This window comes from Melospiza georgiana, chromosome 1 (genome assembly GCF_028018845.1).
Source record: "Melospiza georgiana isolate bMelGeo1 chromosome 1, bMelGeo1.pri, whole genome shotgun sequence".
Classification (NCBI taxonomy): Eukaryota; Metazoa; Chordata; class Aves; order Passeriformes; family Passerellidae; genus Melospiza; species Melospiza georgiana.
This window is the reverse complement of record NC_080430.1, coordinates 106,081,709-106,094,843: the sequence shown is the minus strand read 5'-3', so window position 1 is coordinate 106,094,843 and position 13,135 is coordinate 106,081,709. Positions and strand designations below refer to the sequence as shown.

General features: G+C 44.2%; 1 protein-coding gene across 1 annotated transcript in view; it reads left to right on the top strand.

The window, feature by feature from the left end:
• Positions 1 to 11,243, top strand: part of EMILIN2 (elastin microfibril interfacer 2) — a 31,308-nt gene extending 20,065 nt beyond the window's left edge. Inside the window, exons 5-8 of the mRNA XM_058029823.1 lie at positions 3,126 to 3,449; positions 4,014 to 4,052; positions 10,176 to 10,313; positions 10,906 to 11,243. Coding sequence (XP_057885806.1) covers positions 3,126 to 3,449; positions 4,014 to 4,052; positions 10,176 to 10,313; positions 10,906 to 11,243 — 839 coding nt within the window. The remainder of the gene's footprint in view (positions 1 to 3,125; positions 3,450 to 4,013; positions 4,053 to 10,175; positions 10,314 to 10,905) is intronic.
• Positions 11,244 to 13,135: the final 1,892 nt, after the last annotated feature.

Sequence of the window (13,135 nt, the reverse complement as noted above, 5' to 3'; positions counted from 1 at the left end):
GGTTTCAAATGCCTCAATCCAAACTAACAAGCCAGCTTAGCAAATGACTGTGTATCAGATACAAACCTAGAGACTAGAAATGTGTTTAATTTGTTGTAATTCCTGGTGAAGGTAGTGAAATGTACTGCAGCACACAGGGCAGTGGTGGCAGCAGGCACTAAGCTTTCAGGGAACCATGCATGATGTGCTGTCCAAGGTAAAATGATCCAGCAGCTTTCCATCCACATTAGATGGTGCCTTCCCCCAGCTCCATGTCTGCTAGTCTAAGTAGTTCTCATTGCATTCTGTCCCTCTCTGTGGATGTGTTTGCTCTTCGCATGGCATGACACTGAAAGCCATGCCAAAGTTGGTGGTCTCTATTAAAGTACTGCCTTTTTGTATGTATATATAGATATATAGATATATATAGATATCCATGAACTTTTCCAGGAATCAAAAGTGGGGTCTTGCAGCCAGATACCGTGCTGGGAGTGCAGTTTTCTTTGGTTACAGGGATTTGACCTGACCTGCAATTCCTGTGGTAGTTGTCTGTGTACCAGGGCTTTGAAACCAACAGCAGAATGTTGTCTGATGAAGTTGTGGCCTAAGAAACCAAATGTGTGCTCTGCATTACAGCATGGATAAAATGCAACATAAAATTTTTAATGCTGTAGTGTGAATAATCATACAGTCAATTCCTCTGGGCTCCCTGTGAGCTTGTGCACAATGCTGCTTTCTAACAGAATTGTAAAATCCCCTTGGTGTCTATAACAAAATTCAAGTGAGGTCTTTTGGGCTTCTTGTGAGAGCAGTCACAGATGCCTTTATTCTCTAGTTAGCTTTATGCACTTCATTTCTGAGTGTTTGGGGGCTGAGGAGAGCACCAGAGGATGCTGGTATGTGATGTGGTAACCACATTGTCCCTCACAACAGTGGTGACAAGCTGAGCAGCAAGGCTGCTGCTGCTGAGAGCACTGTTCCTGTTCCTAGCTGTGTAATGATCTCAGCTCTGTCCTTGCCTTCCCAGGTAGATGGGAGGATGATGGGAAGATTGTGTTCATGGCCTGCTCAGCCAAGTTCAAACAGATCTGTGCTCACACATATGATTGCTTCCACTTGAAGTTGAACTTTAGGCCAGTGATTCTGGATTTAGAGTTATGGAGATGGGACAATTCTGAATATTGCAGTATTCATGTTGCATGCAAGGAAGCAGTTTGCTCAGGTTATGGGATTTCAGCAGTTGATTGTTATTTAAAGGTCTAGAAAAGCAAGCAGCGAAATGTAGTGATTTTCCTAGTGTTGTCCCAAATAATTGTCTTAATGAAGCTTAGCATAATTCACTCAAGAAATGACAAGTACATGCATCCCAGGCTAAAGTACTTTGTCACTTTGTTTTTTCAATGAGGTTAATCTGAAGATTTTTGTTGAAGGTCTAAATCAATGCCTCTATGGAAGAAGTTGTCTTACAAAGCAAATAATTCTGTTAAAAATTTGCTTTGATACTTTCAGGGGGTTTTAAAATTTTTTTAAAGATTTTTTTTTTAAATTTTAAGGTTTTTATGAAAATAGTTTTAATCTGCATGAAGCAAACATTTCACTGTTTAGGCCTCTGCCATGTGGACAGAGTTACTGAGTGAGCTTCAGCCCAACTTTGTGGACCATTGCCTGTATGAGTTTCAGTTCTCTTGGTGGTTAAAAGTCAGCCAGCAGAGATCAGGGAGGTTTTTTCCTAGCAGCCATATCTAGCAAATGAATGCAGGTGGTGTGAGACTATGGCTTCAGACAGCCTCCCAGTACTCCTGAAGGTTTATGTAGGCTTTTAAGGCTTTTATGAGACTGAAAACAAGACATGAAATTCACAAGGGTAAAGTGCAGGTGTGGAATAGTCACAGAACAGCACGTGGGTTGCCAGTGATGCTGTCTGGACCCCAGCCATGTGTTGGACACAATACCTGTATAAGTTTGTTGTAAACTCTTCCCCAGGTGTGCAGACTAAGGCTCTCCTGGGCTCCCCAGACACACAGCAGAGGCAGGGGAGGGCTCACACCACATCTGCTGCTTGGCACAGCCAGATGGGTTAGCCCTAGGCACTGGTGAATTTTGGACTGTACTGAATTGAAGTGTTTCATTGTGAGCACCACTCAGAGAGGTGGTCTCTGCTGGGCACCTTGAAAGGCATCTCTGGTATGTGACAAGTTGTATCAGATAAATTTTTAATGGGTTGTAGCTGTCATTGCATCTGCTAAAATCCACACATTTGTAAATTTCTGTTCTTAGTGTGAATGTAATTCAGCTTTACACTTGGGAGGGCATTGCATCTAGGACTTCATTTTTATGAATAAACCAGAATTCCCATAAAGGGCTTAGATCCTGACCAGATACACAAATGGAACCATGTCAGTGCTGTTCAACCCTGATGTCATATGGGTTGGCTGCCCCAGTGGAAAAGTTTTTTAATGGTATCTCTTCGATTTAAACAATAAAGAATTTTCTGGTAGATTATATCTTTGAGTTCTCCCTTTATTGGCAGAAAATATTAGTCATGGAAGCACTAGGACATTTAAGCTTGTTGCTTTTTAAAGTGAGGGGAGGAGCCTCTTAACTCATGTTCATTTACTGATGTTTTTTGCTGTGGATAATTTTCTTTATGATCATGCTAGAAGGACAGCCTTGTGCTAAGAGTTGTGGGAGTGGAGAGTCGAAAGGAAACACAGTGGGTGTGAGGGGCTGGGGAGAACTGAAGTGAGAGGAGAGAGAGGGGGAGAGAGAGAGAGGGACAGGGAGAGCTCGCTCTGGAATGAAGGTACTGCTGGGAATAAGTGTGATGCTCTGCCTGTTTGGTGCAGAAAGGCCAAGCTGGTGTAACAATTGAATTAATGTTCATAGGTTATTTGATTGCTGCTTGTCCTGTCTCCAGGCTGTCTTCATTCCTTTTCCTGTGCCACACAGGCTGTAAGGAGTGGAGTCTGTAGTACTTCAGGAGTGGAACAGCGTTTAGCCAGTGCAGTCTTGGGTCTCAGGGAGCAGGTGGCCTCCAACTCAGTCCTGTTTTATTTTGAAGTATTTATCATGCAAAACCGTGCAAGCTTATGTTCTATTTTAGGCAAATAATTTTGTATTTTTCCTCCTCTTTCCTCCTGTCAAAGGGCGACCAGAAGTCCCGCAGCATCCCTTGCCACCGAGGCCTCCCATGCCTGGCATTTCCCTGCTGCCATCCCGGCCTAGGATGCATCCCCCCCGGCACAGGATCCCCCTCCTCCCACCACAGCTGAGGCCTCCCCCACGCCCAGCTCTGCCAGGGTCAGCAGTGGTGCCACTTCTGCCTGGAACAACCGGCATCATCCTGGAGACGGGGGAGGCAGGGCCTCCTGGCACGGTTCTGATGTCTGGCAGAGGGCGCCTGAGGAGCGCGGATGGCCAGGCCGGCCAGAGCACCATGCCCATTGCTGAAGGGTACGCTGGAGCACCAGGTGAGAGAACCAGGCTGGTAGTGCATCACTCCTGAGTGCAGTGGATGGGTCAGGCCTTGCTGGAGAGCTGACACTGAGATCTGCTGTGTTCTGCCAGCCCCCTTTTGGCCTCTCATGGACACCCACTGAGGCTGTTGCTGTTGGGAATGGGTTTTCAGCAGAGATGATTTGTGAATGGGCCTCTGCAGCCTCCAGTTGGCTGCAGGAGTAGGGGAAACACACTCAGTGCCAGTTTTGCTGCCTTTCCAAGGATGCACAAAGCATGAGGTCAACAGAGATGATGTAAAATCCCTGGTAACTGCAGCAGTCTTTGCCACTAGGGAAACTCAATTTCTTTTTTTCCTTCCGTAGTTTTTGCAGTGGATTTAGTACATTGGAGTAATAACTTGGTTCTCTTTGCTATGACCACCCCAGTTTAACAATAATTGAGCATTTCATAGGGGACACTATTTAATAGCTGTTTTGGTAGGTTGCTCTTCAGGAACCAGGGATGCTTTCTCAGGCACTGCAGTGATATTCGCTCATAATGTGTACTGAGTCACACATATTACTTTTCCTTTGTAGGATATCCAAAGCCACCTCATTCTACCACGGATTCACAAGGTAAGGCAGTCATTTCCTAGAAATGTTTCACATGGGTTCCTAATGTTTGTTTCAGTGCCTGGAAGGTTATGGCTGAGAGAAAAAATGTGTTAATTTTTAGTATTTAACTTTAGCATTGAGGAAAATCTGATCAATATTTTCTAGACCTAAGCATTAAAACATAATCTGTATCTTTTGAAAACAGATGGACGTGAGGAGAGGAGTTGGGTTTTGAAAAATCATATTGGGTTCTTGCTACTTCCTTCACTGTGTGTTTTTTAAATGCAGAGAGTTTGTATTTTCTAGCCTAATGTCAGTATGCACCTTTCTGTATGCCTTCTAAATGAGAAAATAAATGATGATTTTATTATTTCTTTATTAAAACATGAATAAGGCCAAGACTAAGATCTTGAATAACTGCTGGCATCTTTATGAGGTTGTTCTCCTCTTAGGAGAGCTTCTGGCTTTGTTACAGTCTCCAGGGCTCAAGTTCATGACTTTAGTGAAAGCAGGAGTGCTGCCACTGACAGCCACTGATTAAAATGATTCAGAATGCAGTTTTCTTGGTTTGCTGGGGTGCTTTTTTTTTTTTCAATTGTTAATATCACAATTTATTTAGGAATTTATATGATGAACAGGTATAAAATTTATGTGGGACATGCTGGTTGGCCTAGATAAATGTATTGATTGGGTGCTGCCAGTAATGCAGTCTCATACTCAAGATATTATCAAACCCTGGGGAATGGTATCCTTGATCAAAGTATTTCCATATCCTCTTCAAAAAAAGTTATTTCATCTAAATTTGTTTGAGGAAATATGGGCAATAGATGGAAGTAAAACATTAGGGCTTTATGGAATTCAAAAACCTACTGCCCCAGGACTTAATTTAATGGCCATAACATAATCACAAATAGACTTCATGAAGAATGGTCTGGGGACTGACAAAAAGAGAATTGTAAAAAGTTTGTGCTCTCATTGTGATATTTATACCTGCTAATTAAAATTCCATCAGAGCCTTAAAGCAATCTTTTTGCATTTGAGGATTGCGGTGGTAAGAACAGGCAGCAATAGATGAGGTTTCTGGAAAAGGATAAGAAGTAAAGAAACATTCGTTTATCTTGATGCCAGCAAAGCCAATATAGATGTCTAGATTTCTGTGATAAATGGATTTCCTGGGGGTTTTCTTCCCATTGCAATTTATAGAGAGCAGTGTTTTAATAAGTTTATGCTAAAACTGTGTGAAACAGTAGGTGGATGTTAGAAGTGTTGAAAAGTCAGGGCAAGGCAGGAGTGCACCCATCTGTGCTTGGTGGAACGTGTTGGTGGAACAGTTACCACCCTGGGATCCAGAGGGAGGTGGGCTTGACCAAGGAGTTAATTTTCCTGATCCATGCCACAATATCTCTCTAAATACAAGATATTCCTGCTGATCTGTCCTTAAAATCCCCACAGTGTACCTTGCAGACCTCAATGGCAGATAGTCAGAAGACAGAGAGATAAGGGTGGTACCAAAAGCTGTTAAGGCTTTTGTGGAGTTGGAGCATTTACATCCCCTGTCCCTAATCTGGCTGGATTGATGGGCTGAGGACAATTGGATGAGGTTCAACATGACCTCAAGTACCTGACAAGTACCAGTGCTGCACTTTGGCCACAATAACCTGCTGCAGTGCTACGGGCTGGGGGCAGAGTGGCTGGGAGCTGCCCAGAAGAAAAGGATCCAAGGGTGCTGGTCAGCAGTGGCTGAACATGAGGCAGTGTGTGCCCAGGGGGCCAAGAAGGCCAATGGCATCCTGGCCTCTATCCCAAATAGTGTGGCCAGCAGGACCAGGGAAGTGATTCTTCCCAGTATTTGGCACTGGGGAGGCCACACCTGAGGTGCTGTGTCCAGTTCTGGGCCCCTCAATCCAGGAAGGACACTGAGGTGCTGGAGCGTGTCCAGAGAAGGGCAGTGAAGATGGTGAAGGGTCTGGAGCACAGGTCCTGTGAGGGACAGCTGAGGGGGCTGGGGGTGTTTTGCCTGGAGAAAAGGAGGCCCAGGCGTGACCTTATCACTCTACAACCACTGAAAGGAGGCTGGAGCCAGCTGGGGGTCGGTCTCTTCTGCCAACAAGTGACAGGACAGGAGGACATGGCCTTAAGCTGCACCAGGGGAGAATTAGGCTGGACATGAAGAAGAGCTTCTTCACAGGAGGGGTGATCAGACACTGGAATGGAGTGCCCAGGGAGGTGGTGGAGTCACCGACCCTGGAGGTGTTTAAGGAATTACAGGATGTGGCACTCAGTGCCCTGGTTGACATGGTGGTGTTCAGTCATGGGTTGGGCTCCATGATCTCAGAGGTCTTTTCCAGTCCAGTTGAGTCTGTGGTTCTAGTTGTCAGTGTCTGATGAAGAGAGAGCATTCTGGGGCAGAATTCAGCAGTTAACAGTGCTGTGGAAATTAACAGCTGGGGAAGGGAAAATTTTTGGCTTATCAGAGGAGGAACTTACTGTGTGAATAAGGCACCAAGGAATCCTTACTGTCTCATTAGCTCTGGACAACTGCTTGTGATGTCTTTGGCAGTCTTCACTCAGTGCATTTTGTACTACTCAAATTCAAATTTGAAAGATGACCAGACCTTCTTGTACTATAATTCCTAATATAAGAAGCTTGTACTATTAAAATGGCCTTCTGAGTACTCTCATTTCTGTTTCTGAATAGCTTCTGTTACATAAAAGCACTGCTCAGGAAGAAGGGCAGGTTGAGGGCTCCAATGCTCCAATTCTGTCTTCTGGGACTGAAGTAGCCCACTTTCATGCTTTTCTTGAGTTTTGAGGCATGATTTGCATCTTTCAGTACCAGAGCATTTCTTGATTTTTATTTTTTCAGATTCCTTAGCTATATATAAGGAACAATAGGCAAGTGCTGGAGCAATATTCTCTTGCTGCAGTGTGAAAGGATGGAATTGAAAGAGCAGACAGATGTTTTACTAACAGACTCAGCAGGAAAGTATGTGTGTCTTCATAACACACCAAGATATCATCCACATCAGAATCACTGTGACTTAGCAGAGCAGCTTCATGGAAATCAGTGTGGTGCTGTGCTGCATGGCCAAGCCATAGGCAGGAGGAATGTTTCTGAAAATGAGATGTTAAGGTCAAATTGGAGCGTTAAAAAAAAAAATAAGCAGGGACGTGATAAATTGCTTGTATTTTTGTCCTATAAGCTCTAACTCAAATTACACACTTTGCCCTCATTTAGATTTAGGAGTATTGACCATATGTGAGAGGAAATCTGGCAAATCCTCCTTACTCCTGCTGTATCCAAGGGACTCATAAGTGCCTATTGACAAATGAATTATGTACTTATTCTTTCTTCTGTGTCAGTTCTTGAAGAATCCTCATTCCAGTTGCTGAGCAGTTGTCCACAGCACCTTCACATTGTTATTTTTTTCTCCTTTCATCTTGATAGCAAATGCCTGTGCTGTGTGCTGTTTTGTTTTGCTTCATGATCTTTTTTGTCTTTTCTTTCCTTCTGGCCCTTGGGCTCTGTGGGAGGCATGAACTGTGCTTGGAACCAGGAGCACAGCTAGCAGATGGGTGGAAGGAGATGTAGCCTAACAAGGGCCATCCATGCATCTTCTGTGGTTTTTTGACTCCTCAGAACGCATTACAGTAGCACGGATTGCCAAGAACAGACTTACCTGCTCCTGCTTACCTGCATGTGTAATATCTCAGGTTAAACCTTCTTGAATGCATCTGAAGTCAAAAGAGCTTTTTCCTCCCCCAAAAGGGGGAGTAAAACTGCGGTTGAAACTTTTGTGAAACTTTTTGTCTGCCTGGCAGTTTCTTCATCAGAGCTGTGCCTGTGGTTCAAAGCTTTAAAATGCTTTAATTTTCTTTTCCTGATGTTTATACTTCCTCAATATTGACTAGTTAAGTGAAAGTAAGTGTCCAAGCCTGGACCTTCCTTCAAGAAGCTGAACTTTGATCTTTGCACGAAGAAAAGTGTTTGCAAGAGGGGACATGTAGGAGAAGGTGGTGCTTTTTGAAAAAGCACTGCTGAGGTGTTGGTAGGAATTGTGAAAAGTTCAGACAGGCACAACTCCATCTAGAAGGTGGGAAGAGGGGAAGAGAGTGCAGACACAGTGCATCTTTACTATGTGACCTTATATCACCCCCTGAACTGATTTACAGGATATTTAGACGGGTTTAAGATTTCTCCTGTGACTAGATACATATGGTGTGCTAAACTCAGCTGCAGATCTGAAGCAATTTCATCAGCTTAGCAACAAATAGTTGCTTCTAATAACTACTCTAGCAATTAGTGAAGGAAAATCTTGAAGGAGGCTGTGGAGAGCCAGGGAAGGAGTCGCTCCTTTATTCAGGGGACACCAACCAAACAGAGCTGTTGCTGCTCCAGAGCTGGCAGTGTTTCTGGGCAGGCAACATGTGGTTTGTTCCATTTTGCAGTGTTACTGCAGGGGAAAGTGAGCCAACAATTTGAGGTGTGTTTTCAGGTAATTTCAGTCTCAAGGTAAGCTGAGAGCAGCTTTCTGTGTAAGCAGCATTGTGTTAAGGTGGTGGAGCTTTACAGAAGCTGTTTAAGTAACTAGGCTTCCTGCAATTAATTTTGGTCCTTTCAAATAACCTCATCTTAGCTTGCAGTTGCACCTGCAGGCATGCTGGCAGGTAGGAGTAATGAAAAAGGGCTTCTGTCTATCTTCTGAGCTTGAAACAAAATGCTGAATAAGAAGATTTCCAAAGATAAGTGAGGCAGCTGGTTACGAGCCCCTGAGGGAAATCAATGTAGTTATCTGCCAGTTCTGAATTTGCAGGCTTGTCTTCCCCTTTGCCTTCTCCTCCCCATCCCCGCAGGCTGAGTTATTCAGAAAAACAGTGAATAGCAGAACATTTGTATATCCACATTTTAGGTGAAGTTATGTGACTTTTTAAGCTTCAGTTTTAAGCAATATCATCTGAATTAGATTGGATTTAAAGAAAAGTGTTTTTACACTGGTCAGGCACCGCAACTTCCCCAGGGAAGTGGTCACAGCACCAAGCCTGACAGAATTCAAGAAGGGTTTGGACAATGCTCTCAGGCACAAGGTGTGATTGTTGGAGTCCTGTGCAGGGCCAGGAGTTGGACTTTGGTGGTTCTTGTAGGTCCTTTTCAATTCAGGATTTGATGAATTTAGCATTGTTGCTGATGGGCATCTCTGATTGAGAGGGAGAGGCCAAACATTAATTTTAAGGAAGGCAGAAGGAGCAGAGTGAAACAGCAGCTGTGGACAACTCTAGGGCATTTGTTGTTTCACTACTTGCCCAGACATAGCAGCAAGAATTGACTCTAGCAGTGTGTACTGCCTTAAGGAAAATGTTTAAAGGGAAGGTATTTGGAATGAGACTAATAAGTGACTGAGCACTGAACACTTGATATTGTCAGTATGTTAAAAGTAAAAATTCATCTTAATTGTCCAAATTATATTCCATCCAATTCAGTCTAACAGCAGTGTTCATCTAGCAGCTGGATAGCCACTATAAAGTACCTAAGTGTCTTTTTGATCTGGTGAGAAAAGAAGGAAAAATTGTCAAGTGAAAAGTTCCCCAAAAGAGAAGTGCTGGAGAGAGACAAAAGGTTCTTTTTGCATTAATACAGAAATGTTATATATTCTTATAGCCATTTTCAGTGGGCTTTGGCAGAGAAAGTGGGAGATGTAAGCTGTGCACATGACAAGGAAAGCTGGCACGAGCTATAATCTTTAGCATTCCTATGGCCTCTGTGATAGTGATGGAGAGTGGAGATGTTGAAAGGCAGCTTCTGTCCTGAGAAAGGTCTTGGGCAGAAGCATCGTTGAATTGAAGGGTGCTAGGATTTCCACTGCCGGCATTTTACTAGCTGTGTACTGTTTCCTTAGAAAGGAAAACAAAACCCATAAGATACCCGTGGCCAAGGCAGGAACTTTATGGTGCTCATTAAATTTTATGATGAGATACCTGGGGCCCGGGCCAGGAATATGTATTCTGCTAATTCTGGCAGCCTGCAATTGGCAGTGTTAGTCCAAGTGGAGTATGTGCAGGAACAGACGGAGGATTATAAAGCATCATAGGGACAAGGCTGTGTTATCATCCTGATGTCGTTCTGACTCGTGTTGTTACCCATTTCAGGACCTGCCACTGCTGCTGTGCCCTCCTTGGTGTCATTTTCTGCTGGGCTCACACAGAAGCCTTTCTCCAGTGATGTCGGCGTGGTTCACTTCAACAAAGTGCTTGTGAATGACGGGGACTACTATAACCCCAATACAGGTAACAGCCAAGGAATGCACCCACAGGCATGCTGGACAGGCAGGAGCAGGGGTTACCAGTGTTCCATGTTACCTCAGGCCTTGCTGGAACATGGAACAAACCAAGTCCATCTAAACCAGACACATGGGGGTAAAAGCTCCCTGTGGGTGTGGACAGGCACACCCTTTCATGGCTGGTTTTCCATGACTGCCCAGTACTGCTGAGGCCCAGCTCACCTCTACATTTGCCCTGCCAGCACAGCTGGGTGTGCTCCTCAGCCCCCCTGAGCCCAGCTGAGCAGAGGTGAGGTTCCTTACTCATCCACTTCACCGTGGCTGGGTCACGGGGAGAGGGAGAGGTGGGAGAGGGAGAGGTTCTCATACTGCCTCTCCACGGTCCCTAACTGGGAGCTGCCTCCTTCTCAAGCACAGAGTGCAAGTTGTGCCTTCACCTTCGTGACTCCGAACAGTTGGTCGCCTGCCCAGGCTGACCTCGTTGCCTGCACAAAGCAGTGGGTGACCCACGTGGCTTTATGTCTGTCACTGTGCTCAGGGCAGTCAGGTGTCCCCGTGTTGAGTGGCTGTGGGCAGTGCAGGCTCTCTCTGTTCTGCAGGCATTTTCACATCGCCGTACGAAGGGCGCTACCTGATCACGGCCGTGCTGGCCCCAGAGAGGGACGAGTACGTGGAAGCGGTGCTGTCCGTCTCCAACGCCAGCGTGGCTCAGCTCCACACCGCTGGCTACAGAAGGGAACTGCTGGAGTATCACAAACCCTACTCGGGGAAACAGACCTGTGGTGGTCCTGGGACGTTCCACCTTGTTCTTCACCTCAAAGCAGGAGACGAAGTGAACGTCGTCGTAACGGGAGGCAAACTGGCCTACACAGACTCTGATGAAATGTACTCCACGTTTAGTGGAGTTCTCCTTTATCCTTCCATTTCTCATGTTTAGGTTTACCTTGAACAGGGGAGAAGGGTAAGATATTCAGAAGAAATTAAGTGTAATAAAATTCAAAGCTTTAATATATTCAGTTTATATATTTGATTTCAGTGATGGGTTTATAGTCTATGGGGAAACACTTTCCTTGTCCCTTGTTAACAGAGGTAGCTCCAAAGACACATTTCTGTAGCTAAATGAACTCCTTCCCAAGTCCTTGTACAAGCAGAACAACTGTTTAAACAACAAGTATGTTCTCAGTAGATACTTCTGCACTGTGCTCCAGCTATTCCCTAGTCAATTGCCTTTGCAATCTTTTCCCTAGTTTTTCAAATTGTCCCTAGTGTATCAAAGTTTACATCTCTGCTCAAGTTTACAGTTGTGGTCAGCTATTTTCATGTTTTCAGTCAAGCAGAGCCAAGAAAGTGAAATTGTAGTGGATATGGTTGACGACTTTTTATTCCTTGTATTATTTAGTAATGTGCATTGGCATAATCAGTTTGTTCAGTGCAATTGCAAACTGTGGTGGTGCAAAGCAAAATGATACTCACCTGCATCAGTTTTCTTTTTTGCCTTTAAGGGCCAAACACTGTGCTAGGAGACAAGGTGAGTGAGTCAGTCAGGTGGAAGCAGCAGCACAGGGAGAAACTTGCCTCAGCTTTCTGCTGGGAATGTTATATCTGAACGCAACGTGCAGTTGCTACTACTGAAGGATTCAGAACAGTTATTGTCTATTTATGGAGTAAAAAAGATGATTGGTTATTCATGACACTCTTGAGATTAAAGCTTGCTGCTGAAAATTAATAAAACAGGTCAGAAAAATCAAAATCAACTTTGCTTAGCTAGAAGAGTGGTGATTTTGAAAAATTTTAAAAATTTTACAGGGCCTGTTTCTGGCAGTCCAGAAGTGTTTGCATTAGAAGGGAAGTTTTTGGTGCATAAGACAAATCAAAGAAAAAAATGGTTAATAAAGGAAAATAATGTTATTAGTCAATATAGTCAAATGCACAAACCAACCCTCTGCCAGAGTTGTTGTGACAGCCTCCTGCATCAGTGCTTTCAAGTGAGGTTTGTTTTAACACTCAGCATCTGTTTATATGGATCAAGCAGCCTTCTTAGCTTAAACAGGTAAGCGCATCTGAGGCAGCAGTATTTTATTGTGCACACTAGCCACTTCTCAGTGGAGGTAATAAAAATGATGCTTTGGCTCTTAGGAGTTAGCATTTTAATCACTTCCATGGCTGAAAAGAAACTCAGCCATGTTTAACTGAGAGCAGGACTGTATATTCATTTTTCACATGTACATATATTTGTCACCTGTACATTCTTTATAGCAGTTGACCTTTTTAGTAGTCTGTTCATGCCACATAGAGCTGTATTTATCATAGTGGTTTGTGTAGTGTATTTTCCTTATTACAAATGCAGAACAGCTGTTTGTAGCCTCAGAACAAACAATTTTTTAAGGTGAGGGAAGAACTCCCTGCACTGTAAAGCAGTACATTGTATTTAGCTGAAGCTCTTCCCATCTGAAGAGATCAGAGGAAGACTTGTGCTTTTGTTACTTCGTTTTGGAACAGATACTCCCTAATAACTATGTTTCCAGGCAATGAGTTGGGGCCTTCCCACAACAAACTATCACATCCTGGAAGCTGAACTGCTTTAAGAAGAGCAGGCAAAAAAAACCTTTCTGTCCACAGGGGACCTCTGAGTCAGTCCTGGTGCAGCTAGGGTTGCACTGGGGCACTTGTGAGCACGAGAAGGAAACTGTGGGTGGAGTTTTAAAGCACCTGATTTGGGAAGATCTCTTGACACCTGATTTCCAGAAATGACGGTGTTAGAGGTAAGCAGGAGCTGGGGCAGGCTGTGTTTGTAGTTGGAAGGCTGTTTCTGACAGAGCAGCAGCCAAA